Source organism: Tamandua tetradactyla, chromosome 15, assembly GCF_023851605.1.
Source record: "Tamandua tetradactyla isolate mTamTet1 chromosome 15, mTamTet1.pri, whole genome shotgun sequence".
Lineage (NCBI taxonomy): Eukaryota > Metazoa > Chordata > Mammalia > Pilosa > Myrmecophagidae > Tamandua > Tamandua tetradactyla.
The window spans coordinates 73960369-73979770 of record NC_135341.1 but is presented as its reverse complement, the minus strand read 5'-3'; the positions used below and the strand labels follow the sequence as shown (position 1 = coordinate 73979770).

Genomic DNA, 19402 nt, shown 5'->3' with positions numbered 1-19402 from the left:
GTCAAATGTTGAAGAGAAGCAGAAAATCTTGAAAGCAGCAAGAGAAAAACATTCTACTACATACAAGGGAAACCATGTAAGGACTGAGTTCAGACTATTCAAATGGCACCATGGGGGCCAGAAGGCAGTGGTATGATACATTTATCATCCTGAAAGAGAAAGACTTCTAGCCAAGAATTCTGTACCCAACCAAACTGTCCTTCAAAACTGAGTGAGAGATTAAAATTTTCACAAACAAATCCTGAAAGAGTCTGTCAACAAGAGACCAGCCCTATGAGAAATACTAAAGGGAGTTCTGCCAGTTGGAGAAAAAAGACAGGAGAGGGAGGTCTGGAGGAGGGCACAGAATTGAAAAGTACCAGTAAGGGTAACTTAAAAAAGAAAAAGAGAAAAAGGGAAAAAGGGAAAAGAATATATACATCTGACAAATAAAATCCAAAAGATAAGATAGTGGATTCAAGAAACACCTTTTTAGTAATAACTTTGATTGTTAATAGACTAAACTTATCAATTAAAAAATATAGACTGGCAGAATGGATTAAGAAATATAATCCAGCTATATGATGCTTACAAGAGACTCACCTTAGACACATGGATATAAATAGATTGAAAGTGACAGGATGGAAAAACATTTTCCATGCAAGTTGTAACCAAAGAAAGCAGGAACAGCTATATTAATATCAGACAAAATAGATTTTAAATGTAAAGACATCATAAGAGACAAAGAAGGACACTATATATTAATTAAAGGGACAAAGTTCACCAAGAAGAAATAATAATCATAAATGTTTATGCTCCTAATCAAGGAGCTCCAAAGTACATGAGGCAGACATTGGCAAAACTGAAGGGAGTGACAGATGTTTCAACAATGAGAGTAGGAGACTTCAATACACCACTCTCCTCTATAGACAGAACAACCAGGCAGAAGATCAACAAGGAAATAGAGAAGTTAAGCAGCTTGGTAAATGAATTAGACTTAACGACATATATAGGTTATTACACCCCAAAACACCAGGATATAGATTCTTCTCTACTACTCATGGAACATTCTCCAAGACAGATCATATGCTGGGGCACAAAACGGGTCTTTATAAATTTAAAAACATTGAAATTATTCAAAGCGCTTTCTCTGATCACAATGGAAGGAAGCTGGATCTCAATAACCACCAAAGAACGACAGCATTCACAAATACATGGAGATTAAATAACACATTCTTAAACAACCAGTGGGTCAAAGAAGAAATTGCTACAGAAATCAGTAGCTATCTGGAGATGAATGAGGATGAGAATACAACTTATCAGAACTTATGGGATGCAGCAAAGGCTGTGCTGAGAGGGAAATTTATTGCCCTAAATGCCTTTACTAAAAAAACAAGAAAAGCAAAATTTGAGGACTTAACTGCTCATCTGAAGGAACTTGTGAAAGAACAGCAAACTAACCTCAAAGCAAATAGAAGAGAAATAAAGAGTAAAGCAGAGTTAAATGAATGGGAGAAAAAAGAACAACAGAATCAATAAAACCAAAAGTTGGTTCTTTGAGAAAATCAATAAAATTGATGGGCCACTAGCAAGCCTGACAAAGAAAAAAATGAAAGGATGCAAATAAACAAAATCAGTAATGAGAAGGGGTGCATTACCACAGATGCTGAAGAAATAAAAGAAATTGTAAGAGGAGACTATGAACAACTAAACACCAACAAACTAGACAGCTTAGATGAAATAGACAAATTCCTGGAAACTCACAAACAAGCTACAAGAAGAAATAGAAGATCTCAATAAACTAATCACAAGTAAAGAGATTCAGTCAGTCATCAAAAGTCTTCCTACAAAGAAAAGCCCAGGACCAGATGGCATCACAGGGAAATTTTATCAAACATTCCAAAAAGAACTAACACCAATCTTGCTCAACCTTTTCCAAAAAACTGAGGAAAAAGGAACTCTACCTAACTCAATTTATCAAGCTGATGTAATTTTAATACCAAAAATCAGGTAAAGATGCTATAGAAAGGAAAACTTCAGGCCAATCTCCCTAATGAGCATAGATGCAAAAATTCTCAACAAAAATCAGCAAACCGAATACAACATCACATTAAAAGAATTATACACCATGACCAAGTAGGGTTTATACCAGAAATGCAAGGATGATTCAACACAAGAAAATCAATTAATGTAATACAGCACATTAACAAACCGAAAATCATATGATCATCTCGATTGATGCTGAATGAGCATTCAACAAAATTCAACATCCTTTTCTGTTAAAAACACTTCAAAAGTTAGGAATCAAGAGTAATTTTCTCAATAGATAAAGGGCATATATGAAAAACCAATAGCCAGCATTGTACTCAATGGAGAGAGACTGAAAGTCTTCCCCCTAAGACTAGGAATGAGACAAGGATGCCCACTGTCACCACTATTATGCAACATTGTGCTAGAAGTTCTAGCTAAAGCAATAAGGCAGGACAAAGAAATAAAAGGAATCCAATTTGGAAAGGAAAGAGTAAAACTTTCATCATTTGCAGATGTTATTTGGAAAATTCTGAGAAGTTTACAGCAAAGTTACTTGAGCTAATAAACAAATTCAATAAGGTGGTGGGATATAAAACTAAGATGTAAAAAATCAGTAATGTTTCTATACACAAGCAACGACCTAACTGAGGAGTCAGTTAAGAAAAAATTCCATTCAAAATAGCAACTGAAACAGTCAAGTACTTAGGAATGAACTTAACTAGGGACATAAAGGACTTGTACACAAAATTACATAACATTGCTAAAAGAAATCAAAGATGATCTAACTAGGTGGAAAGACATTCCCAGCTCATGGATAGGAAGGTTAAATGTAGTTAAGAGTCAATTCTACCCAAATTAATCTACTAGCTACTTCTCCACCTCAAAAGACTTAGTCAAAAAGGTAGAGAGGCAACTAACTCAATGGGAGAAAATATTTGGAAATCACATATTGGACAAAGATTTGATATCTGTATAAATAATGAAATCCTGCAACTCAACAACAAAAGAACAAACAACTATAAAATTATAAAATACCCTAATAGATAACTATATTCAACACAGTACCAGTCAAAATTCCAACAAGTGAAGCCTTCAAAAAGCTAGTTACCAAATTCATCTAGAAAGGAGAGAGACCCCAGATAGCTAAAAGCATCCTAAAAAAGAAGAAGTGGGAGGATTAACACTCCTGACTTTAAAACTTATATAAAGCCACAGTGGTCAAAACAGCATGTTATTGGCACAAAAATAGAAGTATTGACCAATGGAATTGAATTGAGAGTGCAGAAAGAGACCACCAAATCTATGGTCAACTGATTTTTGACAAGGCCCCCAAATCCACTGAACTGGGACAAAATAGTCTTTTCAATTAATGGGCCTGGGAGAACTGGATATCAGTAGCCAAAAAAAAAAAAAAAAAGAAAGAGGACCCTTACCTTACACCTATACAAAAATTAACTCAAATGGATCAAACACTTAAATATAAGAACTAGCACCATAAAGCTTCTAAAAGAAAATGTAGGGAAACATCTTCAAGACCTAGTAATAGGAGGTAGCTTCCTAAACTTTACACCCAAAGCACAAGCAACAAAAGAAAAAAATAGATAAATGGGAATGCCTCAAAATTAAATGCTTCTGCACCTCAAAAGACTTAGTCAAAAAGGTGAAGAGGCAGCCAACTATATGGGAGAAAATATTTGGAAATTACATAGTGGACAAAGGTTTGATATCCTGTATAAATAATGAAATCCTGCAACTCAACAACAAAAGAACAAACAACTCAATTATAAAATGCGCTAAAGATATGAATAGGCATTATACTGAAGAGCAAATAATGCTCATCATAATAATACAGATGGCTCAAAAGCACATGAAGGGCATTTTCATTGGCTATAAGGGAAATGCAGATCAAGACTACAATAAGACACTACCTCACACTTATAAGAATGGCTGCTATTAAACAAACAGGAGACGACAACTGTTGGAGAGGATATACAGAAATTGGGACACTTATGCACTGCTGGTAGGGATGTATAATGGTGCAGTTACTATGAAAGACAGTTTGGTGGTTTCTTAGGAAACTAAATATGGAGTTGCCCTATGACCCAGCAATAGCACTACTTGATGAATACGCAGAAGAGCTGAAAGCAATGATACAAACAGACATTTGCACATTTACACTCATAGCAGCTTTCTCCACAAATGTCAACAGATGGAAACAAATCCAATGTCTGTTAACAGGTAAGTGGATTAACAAAACGTGGTATATACATACGATGTACTATTATGCAGTCATAAGACAAAATGACGTCCTGAAGCACATGACAAGATGGATGAGCCTTGAAGACATAATGCTGAGTGAAATAAGCCAAACACAAAAGGACAGATACTGTATGACTCTACTTTTATGACCATGGTAAAGGTAAAATCAAAAGCTTATAATAGAGAATATAGGGAATTTGGAGACACATAGAAGCTAACGATGAGTGAATGGTTAGCTAAGGAGGTTGAACTCAAATGTAGGAAAATAGATAGAAGCACAGGCAGTTCTCTAGTGGGTATAAGTAATATTACCATACTGAAGGTGAACAAGATTGAAAGGGGTTGTATGGACCTATGTGTCCCACTGACTAGCACTAGAAACATAGTAAGTTCTTGCAAGAACTGCTTCAAAGGTATGACTCATATACAAAGAGTGTTTCAGTCCAGAGTACAGAAGGAAAACTGCTATTGCATGCTATGGGCTATGTTTGACAGGAAAACATCAGCACTACCACAGCAACAGCAGAGGTAAATAATGGGGGGGAGGGACAAGAGTTAAGAGGAGGTTTAGATTTCCTATTTGGTGAGGGTGTGTTTATTGGTTATCTTTCTCTTGAGAAGAATGAAATTATCTAAACTTGAGACTGTTGATGGACTGTGGACTTCGGGCATTATACATGATGCCTAATGAATGCAGATGGCTGAAGGATGCACTGACTGAGAAGTAGATTGGTGAATGATGGTGTATACATATGATCGAATATTGTGCTGCTACAAAAAAGAACGAAGTCGTGAGGCATGCAGGATGTGAATGGACCTGTGAAACATTTGGTGAGGCAAAATAAGCCAAAAAGGAAAGAACAGATTTAGTATGGTCTCCTCTAGAAAATGCTTATAAGAAAGCAGGGGCCTATATATATAAAACCTGGTATTTAGAGATATGAATGAAGCTGAGCAGATTGGGGTTAAAGTAATTCAGAACACAGGGGTAAAGAAGACACTGTCTGTATTTTAGAGCCACTTATACTCTTTTTCAAAGGAAGAAAGGTTTATTTTGTCTGGAACCTAAATTTTCTGTACCACTTAATCTAACTCAACCTATCTGTATAGCTCATTTGAAATATTGAGACACAGGGAGCCCAGAATAAGAAGGAGGACCTTTAATTCTGTATAGCCTAATGTAATGCCTGGATACAGCCTAGACTATATTAAGCAGATAATCAAAAATTATTGGCAAAAATAAATAAATAAATAAACAAGAAAAAAAAAGCAAAAAAAAGAAAAGAAAAACAAATAAAACAACAACAAAAGTATTGGCAAAGTCCCTTGAGGGATGGGAGAAAAAGTATAGAATTATTAAACTTTACTATCAGGGAGCCCCATGACACTGTGTCAAAATTTAGGGACACCCAAATCAATAGGCCAAGCCCTTGACCTTGAGGCTTACTGTGTGAAGCTTATATAGGTAAGTTGAGACTCTTAGCCTACCTATAGGTATGCCTAAGAGTTACTATTGGAGGACCTCTTTTGTTGCTCAGATGTGGCCTCACTCCCTTTAAGTCCAACACTGCAAGTGAAATCATTGCCCTCCATTTACGTGGGACATGACATCCATGGGTGAAAGTCTCACTGGCCATGTGGTAGATGGCACCCAGGGATGAGTCCAGCCCTGGCAACATGGGATCAACAATTCCATCCTGACCAAAAGGGGGAAAAGAAATGTCAAGTATAAAGTACTAGTGGCAGAGAGAGTTCAAACAGTCGAGAAGCTACTCTGGAAGTTGCTCTTATGCAAGCTTTGGTTAGACCTTGCTACCTAATATAACCTGCCAAACCCCAACCAATCCCATTCCAGTCAATCCTAAAGAACACCTAGGGCAATATATAAGATTATACAAAGGTTCCATGCACTAGAGTAACTTTTAAGAAACACACAACCTCCAGATAGATCCCTGGAGTGGATAAGTCCTGAAACCTAGAGCGCCAGCCTCTCCAGAACATCAGCTCATTCCATCTCCCTACCCCATATCATTGACAGCCCCTTTCAACATGAAAAAGTTAAACTGGCCATACCCCTAAAGAGAGGGATAGGAAGATCAAAGATGGTGGTGGAATTATACAGAGAAGATAGGATTTACCAAATGAATATGGTTGCTGAAACATTAAATTGATATCTCTTTTAGTCTCCAGAATCTTAGAGCAGCTGGAAGTAAAAACCTAAAATTGTGGAATTATAACCCATGTCAAACTCTGAAATCTGTTCTAGAGTGAATTGTGGTGCTGTGCTTTGAAATTTATTGCTTTTTTGTATATGTGTAAATTTCACAAAAAAAGGAAAAAAAAAGTCAATTGGGATGATAGAGTATTTACTCTTTGTGGCCTCCAAGGTTCTGGAGCAGCTAGAAGGAAAAATCTGAGCGGGTGGTATGGTAGCCCATGACAAACTCCGGGATCTGTCCTGTAAGTAATCGTTAAAGAGTACTTTGAAAATGATTGCATTTTTCTTTCTTTGTTTTGTATATATATGTCATATTACACAATTTAAAAAAAAGTTAAAAAAAAAAATCAGAGTCCTTGAGGAAGTGGTGAAAGCCAACATAGGTAGCCCTGGACACGAACTGACTGGTACTGGAACCAATTATTTAAGAGATGGCAGAAGTGTTAATGGTGGGCCAGTGTTTGACTGATTCCATTGAACATGGCAAGCTGGCAGGCAGTAAAAAGGAGCTAAAGAACTTTCTCTCCAGGGCAAAAACATGTCCTTTGCAATAAACAAACAGTTTAAATTGGAGCAAAATCTGGCATTTAACCAGAACAACCTTTGGGCACAAATGAATTAAGAAAAGACATTCCAAGTTATTCAGGCCTGGATAGAATTTCATGCAATCTCCCAGAATAGCCAAAAGGGGTTGAAAATTGAGGACAAAGTGAGAGCTTTCTTATTTGACTACTCTTCATGTCCAGAAACAAACATTCTTCACAGGAACACAGGTGACAATAAAAATTGATCTACCATCCCTGTTCCCACCACCATGAAAAGCAAAACGAAACTCGTAACTTTCAAATTAAACTCATTGCCTGTTTTCCTCAATGAAAGTTAAGGAAAATAATTATCTTTTTCCTTACCTGAATTCTGGTTCACAGAAACATAGGCACAAATTATTATGAAGAACAAAATCAGCAGCATTTTCATATTATGATCTGAAAAATCTCCAACTTGAAATCTGAGAAGGCAAAAATATAAACATCTAAAATTATTGTGGTTATTTGGGAATCAAGACACACACAGAAGAGGATATAAAATTGTGTAATAAATTGAGTGCAAAGGGATGAGAAATTTCTGAGGTTCTCTGACCTAATCTGTGGACTGACTTAGAGAAAACTGAGCCATCAACATTTATAGAGTTGTCAGAGCGTCTCCTCATCCCCAGGCCCTGTAGAAATATGAGATTTTGGGATAATCAGTAGAGGTAGCCAGATGCACTCTGGTTCCAATAGTAATATGTGTTCCTATTAATCATTTTCGTTGTACTCTGAAGTATCACCCTCTGTCTACGCATTGCCAAGACGATTCCGAGTTCATAGTTGGAGCACAGTCTAAGACCTGTTTTTAATCTCTCTACCACGAGAACATGGGGGTGTTTCATCTTTAACTAGTATTTCTAGATATGGTAAAAATGCCCTGTTTTTTCTTTTCTCCTTCTTCCTATCTAATTAAAAAGGTAACCATTTCCCTTTACATTTAAATTTGAAAGAAGTCATAAAAAATAGCAACTTTCATGTTTCATACAATGCCTTATTCCTCAGAAGGACTCAGTTTGAGCCATTTTTCTTCCAACTACTTAGAACTGCAAGAAGTTAGGGTTTTCTAATGCTGCAGTTCGCAGTTGACCTCAAGTTTTTTCAACCACTATGAAATGTTATTGCATAGGAAGAAACAAAATATTAAAGGTATTTGAAAATAAATACTTTAATGGAACAGGTTGGGCTTATTCAACTCCTCCATTCATTGAGCAGAAATGAGTCAACCTATATTAATAAACTCATGTCTGTGTGTCCTGATTCATACCTAAACATGTGTTTGCAATATTATATATGGCTGTTTCACCCCATATTGAGAAGTTTCCCAGTGCTTTAATTTGACCCTGCCAGAAAAGGGACATTTGCCTAGAGAAATTCCAGAACTATTTCCTCACCTACTTCATCCTCCCTCTGATGCGTTGGAATTCGGGACTCTGTTCTATTCTTTCATAAGAAGCCCAAATGATACAAACAAGTTTTCAGGCCATAGGTCAACTTATCAGTCCTATTCCAATAGTAATCAATGAGCTCTTTAGGTTATTTTTAATCTAACCTTTTCATTTTAGAGGAATTTGGATCCCAAAATGGTTTTTCCAAAGTGAAAACCTAGTCATGCCATCTGTACAACTTTTCTCATGTATGGAATAATCAATTCTACCATTTGTTGAGCCTCTGCTATGTGCCAAGCCCTGTGCCAATAGCTATACATCTGTTCTCCAGTTTACCTAGTAGCAGGTAAAGTTATTGTTCCCATTTTATAGATAAGGAAACAAGGATTCAAAAAGAGGAAAGTAAGTGACTCAAGGTCACACTGGTAAAATGTACCACAGTTAAGAACCCATATCTGTCTGACTTGGAATCCTGTCCTTTTAAGCAATTACCCTGTATCACAAATTTAGCTACGAACTCAAAAAGTACCTCCTAGTTTCTTCATTCCATGCCTTTTCTCTTAGTACTAGGAGATATTGGTTTCTATTGTTTTTTTTTTTCCTTTTCAACACCATGACTTTAACACATTTTTCTTCTTTCTTGTTCATATTATGACCCTTATAAATAAGGGTCATAATATGCCCTCCTAATAAATATTAGGAGGCATGAGGAAAATAGAGAAAATGCTTTGAGAAGAATACATAAGATCAATGTAAAAGGTTTCAGCAGACAGGGTGGGAAGAGAACAGTATAGAATGTATGTCAAAACACCTGGAGAGGGAAGCAAGGATTAGGTGAGGCCACAACAGTCCCAAAATAACGCGGCATCTGGAAATCTCCCTAGACAGATGGTAAGTTAAAAGCTAAACTCTCATGGTTAGTGTCTGACAGAAGAATTTTCTCACAGCCTTTAAATATAATCCAAATCTGGTGTTCTGTAAAGTTATATAAGGATGAAGCACAATAGTCTCTTGAAAGGTTTGTGTGACTCCCGTATATGTGTGCTGGAGGGGGACTTGAGGTGGAGATGGGATTAAACCTCCACATTCAGGCTTGGGAGGCAGGGAGAATGCATTAATTTCTATATCAAAATATGGACGAAGTGTCTATAATTTGTATGTTGTTTTACTATCAGAAATGATCAGTATTTTCTTACTTTTAACGTTTAAAAATATCTGAGCACCCAAAGACATGAGGGGAGAATGAAGCATGTATTTATTCATATCAATCATGACATTTAAATTCACGGTACATTCCATCTTAATATAATCACAAATTGCCTCCCATTATGGAAACATTCTCAAAGGGACAGGTTTCTGTCATATGAACATGGGGGCAGTCCATTCATTCTGATCCAGGCAAAGAGAATCTCGTTTGGAACGAATCTGCTATAAAAGTCACTTATTAAAAACAATTCTAGATCTTTGTGAACTTTCTGCCAAGAAGGTAGAATGCTTCTCATTTAAACTGCAGCTGCAGAAGCAACACAGTCATCCAAGCGTTGGCTTCCAACCCGGAATGGTTAGATAACACCTCTCTCGAGGCTACTAAAAACCAGTGGTTTCAGGAGACTTCTGCTGCATGGAAGGCGATCCATAATCCAGGCTTGTCTTTAAATATATATATATATATATATATCAGGAACCCAGAAGGGATACAAAGAGACTTCATGAAATTTAAGATAAATATCATTCCTCTCCCTGAAAATGAGGCATGCAGGACACATGAGTTCTAAATACTGATTTTAATCTTTTTTCAGAAATAACATCATCAGCTGTTGTACTGTAAGAACCAACATTAGGTCTTTGCCATAGAGTTCGAGTGAAACGGTTGCTTGCTTATGTAACCCTGATCTGCTCATCATCTCCCTTCCTTGAACCATTCTACTCAGAAGGCAAAGTATAGGAAGAAAAATATTCAAAGTGAGACTTCTGTTCATATTAAAGTACTGCAGAATAAATGCTTGGTATGGAATAGGCACAAATAAACATCACTGAATCAATGAAGATAAGGAAAACAAAATACCCAAGCATTCATAGGACAAGCAAGTTGCATAGTTCTACTGTTGATGCCACACTTTCCTTCCAATTGCACTTTCTGAAATCACCAAAAGATGTTCTACATACTGATCATATTTGAATAACGTGGTCCAGGTGACCTTGCCACTTTGGAAACTGTTGAGGAGGGGTTTGGCTCAGTGGAAAGAGTAATAGGCTATGAGGTTTTATTAGCTGGGTTCCACTCCACCCCTCAGCTGTTTTGTACCTTAGACAACTTCACCTCACCACTTCCATAGGCTCCTAACCTAAAGCAGGACAGACAGATCAAAAAAGAAGAAAAAATAAATAATTTTATGAATGAAAAAGGAGATATAACTATAGATAAGGCAAAGATATTAAGGTGAGAGTTAAAAATCGTATAGAAAGAAAACGCCAGGCCTATCTGGTTTTATTGGCAAATTCTTTCAAACTTCCAAGAAATAGATCATCTGAGTCTTCACAAGCTCTTGCAGAGAATAGAAAAAGAGGAATACTAACCCCTTTATCCACGAGACTCGTGTAATTTTGATATGGAAATCAGACAAGGACAGTTTGAAAAAATTAAAGGCCAATATTCCTCAACAGTATAAATAAAAATTCGAAACAAAATATTGGTAAATTGCCTCCAACAGTATATATAAAAATAATACATCATTATCAAGTTGGGCTTAATTTTGGGAATTCAAGGACATTTTACAATTAGAAAACATTACAAAATAAATATAAACCACCACATTAGTAAAGGAGATAAACTATAAATATCACCTCCCTAAAACACACACCCACACCGACACACACCAACCAATTCACAATTCAAAAAAAAAAGCTTTTAGAAAATCATGACCAGAAGGAACTTCCTTAACCTGCTTAAGGATATATTTTTTAAATCAGCAATAAATATACAATTCTAGTAGGGAAATATTAGAAGCACTCATTTTAAAATGAGAAACACAAAGAGGTAGCCACTCTCTCTCCTCCTACTCAACGTTAGCCAATTAGGGCATTAGCCAACATATAGCCAATGCCCTAATACAAGAAAAAAATTAAAGCCACAAAATTGTTTATTGTTTTCAAATGACATGATCATCTATATTTCTAGAAAAAAATAATTTAAAAAGAGGCTTCTGGTTGACCAAAATGGTGGTGTGAGATACTCCAGGGTTCCATTCCCACATAGCCTTTTTGAACAACTAGCGAAACAGGCAGAGTTATCCTCCTCAAAACTCTGGAAATTAGAGAGCTGCAGTAACTGAGCAAGGGCTGAATCAAGCCAAAGGCAAGTTAAGTAAGGTTGGAAGGGCTTCCAGTTGAACACGATTGCGGGGCAAGATACTTCAGGATACTGCCCTCTCAGAGAACCTTTGAATAGCTCTCAAAATCTGGCAGAACTGTCTTCTTCAGAACTCCAAAAGTCAGTTAAAGGATGGCAGTAATTGGATGAGTACCAAATCAAGAAAATGTAGTTTCAAAAAAAATGGTAGGAGAAGCTCATGGTTCTCTTGTTGGTGCTTCACTGGCCCCATTCTTGGTACAGTGCGGAACTAGCCTACAATCCCATTGTGGATCCCTGGCCCTGTTCTGAAGGGAGTAGAGTAACAGCTGCGTGCATACTGCAGTGCCTGTACTGCAGTGCCAACCTACTGGGTGGCAGCCTGAAAGACTGAACCAGGAAACTCATCTCTGGTTCACCCTCACAGAACTTACCTGCAAGGCAGGTACAACTTGCAGACGCTGACGTAGTGCAAGAAACAATTAAGTAAAAGTGGTTGGGGCTAAAGGATTGCCTGCTGTATGTCACAAATACAATACTTGGGAGTGTTCTACTCCCATTTCATAAGGTGTAGAGATTATGATCAGATCCCTGAGAACAAGGGAATTCCTAAAGCCCAAGTGAGCACAAAATCAGATAAAGATATAGGTTCAGAAAAAATAACCAGGACCCTGCACTTTGTATTCATTTTGGACTGATCTTCTTGTTAGGAGAGCTAAACTCTCAAGGAAACCACTAGCCAAAGCAGACCAAATTTGCAAAGACTATGAAAAGTGTTTTTTTGCATTGGTTTGTTTTTACTAGCTCCTGGAACATAAGAAAATCTCTGCTATATCACCAGCTGGATACAAACTTAAGGAATGGCCAGCTCAGGGAATAAATCTAGAGATAACACTTTAAAATATTAAAATGTACAGTGTGCAAAAGATTACATGACAAAAAAGCAGGAAACAATGGCTCATTCAAAGGAATGAGATAAAAATCCAGACAGCATCAGTGAAAAAGACGAGCCTTTGGACATACCAGACAAAGATTTTTATAAAATAATCCTCAATATGCTCAAAGAGATAAAGGAAAATACAGAAAGAGAACTAAAGGGTATTGGGGAAACAATGAATAAACAAAATGAGAATCACAATAAGACAGAGAAAATTTAAAAAGGAACCAAACAGAAATAGTGGAGTTGAAGACCACAATAACCGAAATGAAAAATTCTGGTTTCAACACCAGATTGGAGCTGACAGAAGAAAGAATCCATGAACTTGAAGACAAGACAATTGAATTGATTGAAGTGAGGAGCAGAATAAAAAAGGAATGGAAAAAAATTAATAGATCCTAAGAGAGCTGTGGAATCCGTGAAGAGTACCTGTACATGCATTGTGGGAGTTCCAGAAGGACAAGAAAGACTAGCCAAAGAAATAATGGCAGAAAGTTTTCTAAATTTAATTAAAGGCATAAATACACACATTCAAGAACACTTTAATGAGTGCCAAACTGAATAACCTTGAAGAGAACCATGCTCAGACACATAGCAGTCAAACTGTCAAAGGCCAAAGAAAGGAGAGAGTTTTGAAACATGCAGGAGGAAAGCAACATGCTATGTACAAGGAAGTCCCAATTATATTAAGCTCCAATTTCTAATCAGAAACCATAGAAGAAGGCAGTAGGTTGAAATATTTAAATAGTAAAAACAAACAAACAAACAAAAACCCAAAAAAAACCCCACAAAACTTCCAACCAAGAATTTTATATACAGCAAGTATGTACCCCAGAAAAACACATTCTTAAGGCAAATCCATTCCTATGGGTGTAAATCTACTCTAAGTAAGACCTTTTGATAAGGTTACTTCAGTTAAGGCACAACCAAGTGTGGGTCTTAATCTTCTTACTGGAGTCCTTTATAAGAGAATAAAATCCAGACAGAGTGAAAGAAAGCCTTGGAAGCAAGAAGCTGAAAGCAACAAAACCTGGGAGAGATCAATATAATGGGCAAAAAATTAAGTCCCAGAAAATTACATACAGAAGGACACCCTTTTCAGAAACAGTCAAAATCAAATTATATACTTATAAAGGAATATAAGTGTGATAAAACTATATGTTTAAAAATCAAGGGAATAATAAAAAACAAGACTCAGGATTGTAGTTACATAGGATGTGGGAGACGGGGGGATGGAAGGGACCCATTGCAGATACGTTATTGCTGATGTTCTGATTTTCATAGGGGTGGTGGGTTTACGGGTGTTTATTATTATTGTTATATATTTTTTATATGGGCAGGCACCAGGAATCGGCACCAGACAATTAAGTCAAACATCATTCATTGCAGCAGGCACACCTCCTAGCCGACTGCAGATGTAATTAGCAACAGATGAGGTTCACGTACCATTGGCACATGTCCACAGCAACAAAATTAGGTGCCTTCACCTGGCCCAGTTAACAACTGACTCTAACTACCACAGTACCCACACTAACTTCAAGGAATTTGTTTGTGAGTTAAATGAACTAATAAATGAAAAGGGCTAGCATGGCATCCGCTTCGCAGCAGGTATTACCTTTTTCATTCTTGTCACAGCGATCTTCACGATGAGACAGCTTGTGAGTAGAAGCAATCTAGAAAGACACTGGTTAAGGGATACCCCAGAAAGGAGCTATATTTACTTCCTCTCCTAGAGCATTTCCCCCCACATCTCCAGTCTTTAACATTCATATAGGTAACACTTGTATAGAATACATTTACTTGCATAATGTATTGTATCTTTCCAAGTCCTGCTATTATGTTGCTTTCCTTGAAGCAAAGCCTTTTGTGCTATGCTTTTCACTGTGAAAGATCTTTTTTAACATGCTGGGATGAATCAGATAATTTTCAGTAAAAATAGTTACAAATGTAAATATTTTTAATGTTTTCTTTCTCAATGAATGAGAACCAACTTCTGTGAATTTCTGTCATTGACAGCTGATCCCATTAAGTCTTAACAGAGGCCCCTCATCTTTTTTTTTTTTTTTACATGGGCAGGCACCAGGAAATGAACCCGGGTCCTCGGGCATTGCAGGCGAGCATTCTTACCTGCTGAGCCACCGTGGCCCACCCGCCCCTCATCTTTAAGTTACTGTTTTTCTGCATTTGGCTAAAGCTGCAAAAGTACAGCCAAACTTTCATGATTCACAAAAGCCAACAATGACATAAGCAAAGCTGAAATCTGTCCAGCCATACCCAGGAGGACCAGAGAGGGAATGAAATAAATTGGGTCACTGATAAAATATTTATTCATTGCAGCTAAATCAACAGCATGATGGTTTCGTGCAGTAGGAAGGAGGGATGAAGTCTAACTGGTCCTCTTTGTCCCTGCAGTTAAGCCCCAGATAGACATTAGAAAAATTTGTACTAATTGTTGATCTCCTAAATTCAGTCTTGTAAAAGCAAAATGTAACTCAGGACAGAGTAGCATTCTGAGGGTGGGATGGATTTTCTCCATCAACTCAACTATTATGTGTGTGAAAAAATTCTGTCTACATATTAAGCAAACAAAGATGAGCAAATTCATGATTGCTCTGGTATGACTGGCTGTAAGGAGGAGTGGGGAGAGATTACTAAAATGAATAATATAAGAAAAGCTAATACTTACGGAACACTTATTACGTGCTAGACATTGCTGTAGGGACTACCCTTAATTTTCTCAACAACCCAAAGAGTATTAATATTAGACTCATTTTACAGATGAGATTCAGTCAGAAGGTTCAGGAATCCTCCAAACAGTCACACAGATATTAAATGATGGGGGTAAAATCAACTAATTGAATATGAACATAGTGCCCCAATATATGTTAAAGAAATAGGGGGTGCACAATCTAATCGGTGAGCTGTAATAAATACAGAAAATTTCCTGTAACAAATATAGGAAAGAATTAACTGTTAAATTATGGAACGTTGATTAGAGCTGCCATCTCAGTAAACGGTACCATCACTCACAAAGTTGCCCAGGTTAGAAAATAGGAGTTATCATCGTTGATTCCTTTCTTTCTTTCACACCCCTGAGCAAATACTGCTGGATTTATGTTTTAAAAACATTAGATCTCAGAGCTACCTATTTATAACACCTTTTTTTTCCTTCCACCATAATCTAAGTCATCATCATTTTACTTAAAATTTAGCAAAAGCCTCTTAATTGTATGGCCATGCTTCCACTCTCGTCCACCTACAGATTATTCTACAGTATCTTAATTTTAAACTTAAGATGAGAAAGATCATACTTGCTCGAAACTCCTTACCATGTTCATGATCTGGCCTCTACTGATTTTCTAACTTGATCTCCTCATTCTCTCCCCTTCTCCCCACACCACTCCAGTTTCACTTATCTTGCTTTTCTTTGAACAGGGCAAGCTTGCTCTACCTCAGGGCCTTTGCATTTCTGTTTCCTCACTTTGCTTAGATGTCTGCCCGAGTATCACATCCTCCTTGAAGAGACTTGTGGTTAGCACCCTATTGAAAATAACTTCTCCTTACATACCCATCATTGTCCAACATCTTAACCAGCATTGTTTCTCTTCAGAGAATTTTTCTTCATCTGAAAATTAGCTTTGGTAATATTTGTTTCCTTGTTTATAGTCTGTCTGCTCAAAAAAAAAAAAAAAGTGAGCATTATGGGGCAGGGACTTGCCTTTCTTTGCATTGCACGCCAGTTTCTGGAATAGTGCCTGATCCACAGTGGGACATGAATGAGTAAATAATGAGCAGACAGATGATGGATAGATGGACAAAAAAACTATAAGCTAGATGGAGTGTCGGGAGAGAAGAACTTATGAAGATGAGACTTGAGATTGACTTAGAAAGACAAATAGAATTTGGTTGCCTGCAGAGGAAAGTGAGAAAGACTCTGAGGCTGGTGAAGATCCATGAGTAGAAACCACCCTGTCAGCTGACAAGTGGAGAAGTTTTATGTAGGGCAGAGTTTACCAAAATTAAAAATAGAAGTACTTGGCCCACTGGCCCGGACAAATGGCTACAATCAAGCTGGCCAACTCTTTCCCTGTGCCAGCTACCAATTAATATTCATGGCAATTCAGATTGAAGAATCGAGGCTCCAGGGTCACGCAGTGAAGAATTAGTACAAATGGCATCGGAACACATTCAGTCTGCCATCAGAGTCCCAAGAATTTATCACAGTGTTGTACTGGAAGGTGGCATATGAGTCACTCAGAACTCGGTGTGTGTGTGTGTGTGTATGTAAAAGTTTATAGGTGATTAAAAAAAGTGAAGCCAGGTGAAAGGAAGTATGGGCTTGAATAAACAAAATCCACATGGTACAGGATTTCCAAATCAATGAATTTTTGTAAAAGCTGATCTCAACCACTGAAACCCTAAGGCTACTTAGAGGCAAAGGCAAAACTACCCTTTAGGAACGTTTCCACAATTTTAAGTATCTAGAGATTTCACACACATGAAAAGAACCGCACATGAACTACTAATTAGATCACAGCGAAAATGCTAAAATATGAAAGCAAATGAACCACTCTAAAGGAGAGCAGAAAATTCCACAGAAAGGAGGTGTGCCACCCGAGAATACAGGTAATAAAAATATCTGAGAGCCCGAAAATAAGTATGTTAAAGATGCTTAAAGAGATAATAAAAAGTATAGATACTATAATGAAATAACTGAAGAAGATAAAATGGATTTGAAAAACAACCACTGAAAAGCTATATATGGAGAATTTATTCTGAAAGTAAGCATTTGATGAATGGACTGATTAAACATTGTGCTTTATACAGAGCTTTTAAAAATAAGAATTAGGCACCCTGAGAAGAGTAAAGAGAAATAAATCAATAAAATATATGATGAGGGAGAAGAGGAAGGACTTCCAGTAGACCATGATGGCAGTGCAAGTCCAGAGTACCATTCCCCCACAGAATCTTTGCACAACTAGACAAACTGGCAGAGCCATCTTCTTCAGAGCTCTGGAAAACTGTTCAAGGATTGTAGTAATTGGGCAAGTGCTGAACCCAAGAAAACAGTTTTAAAAAAATGGTAGGCGAAGTTCTGGGTGCCCTTGCTATCTCCTCCCCCACCTCTCCCTGGCATTACATAAAGCCAGACTGCACCCCTATTGTGAGTCTCTTGCCCTGCCCCAGAGTGAATATGTGCATACTGGGTTACCTGTATGTCAGGGCCAATCTATCGAGTGGCAGCTTGAAAGACTGAACCTTGAAATTTGTCTCAGGTTCACTCTCACAGAGCTTGTCCAGCAGGTAGAAACAGCTTGCAGACAGCTAAAGCTGTGTAAAAAAACCAAGTAAGCCTAAGTGGCCTGGGGCAAAGGATCACCTGCATGGGTCACACTCAGATTAAGCTCTGAGGAGGGAGAGAAAGACTATTTATACAGAGTAGAGGGGGCATCTGAGTGGCTATAAATGGGGAATTTCTAAGGCCATGGACAACTGCAAGGAAAAGAAGCAGGCTCCACACAGACTCAGATAAGACAGAGCGGACCTTGCACTCCACATTTTCCTCAGGCTAGTCTTTTTAATAAAAGAGCTAAAATCTGAAGGAGACCACCAGTTGAAGCAAAGCCAATTTTCAAAGGCACTGAAAAGTTTTATTTGCATGTTGCAATGTTTGTTTTTGTTAGTTCCTAGAACTCAAGTAAATCTGTCATATCACTAGCTGGATACAAGCTTAAGGAACAGTCAGCTAAGGCACAAAATTCCTGAGTTAAAACTTTAAAATATTAAGTGTACAATGTAGAACAGAAGATTACAAGACAAAGAAACAGGAAACTATTGCTCAACCAAAGGAACAAGATAAATATCCAGGAACCATCAATAAACAAGATCAAGCTTTGGATATATCAGACAAAGACAAGAAAAATAATCTTCAATATGCCGAAGAAGTTAATGAAAAATATAGAGAAAGAACTGAAACATAATCTGGAAAACAACAAATGAATAATACAAGAATTCCAATAGAGAGAAAACTTTTTTAAAGGAATCAGAGAGAAATCTGGAGTTTAAGGTTGCAATAACTGAAATGAAAAATATTCTAGAGGGTTTCAACAGCAAATTGGAGCTGGCACAAGAGAGAATCAGTGAACTTGAAGACAAAAAAACTGAAATTATTCACACAGCAGAGCATAAAAGAAGAGAATAAAAAAAAAGTCAACAGAACCTAAGTCCCCTTTGAGACACCACCAGTGTGCCAAATAAATTAATTATGGGAATTCCAGAAGGAGAAGGAAGGAAGGGGAATAAGGAATAGACAAAGAAATAATGCCCCAAAATTCCCTAATTAAAAAGATATGAATAGAAAGAATAGACTCATTCAAGAAGACCAACAGATCTCAAACAGGATGAACTTAAAGAGAACCACGTCCAGACACACAGTAGTCAAACTGTTGAATGCCAGATGGGAGGAGAGAATTCTGACACTTGCAAAAGGAAAGCAACGTGTTATATACGGTAGTCCCCATAAGGTTACCTACAGAGTTTTCATCGGAAATCATGGAAGCAGGTAGGCAGTGAAATAGAATATTTAAAGTACTGAAAGAAAATAGCTGCCAGTCAAGAATTTTACATCTGGTAGGCCAGTTTTCAAAAACGAGTGAG

General features: G+C 37.3%; 1 protein-coding gene across 1 annotated transcript in view; it reads right to left on the bottom strand.

Annotated features, from left to right (window-relative positions):
• The window catches only part of COL6A6 (collagen type VI alpha 6 chain), a 154837-nt gene that overhangs the window by 111245 nt on the left and 24190 nt on the right, over positions 1-19402 (bottom strand). The window contains exon 2 of the mRNA XM_077130094.1: positions 7396-7493. Coding sequence (XP_076986209.1) covers positions 7396-7462 — 67 coding nt within the window. The 5' untranslated portion in view covers positions 7463-7493. The remainder of the gene's footprint in view (positions 1-7395; positions 7494-19402) is intronic.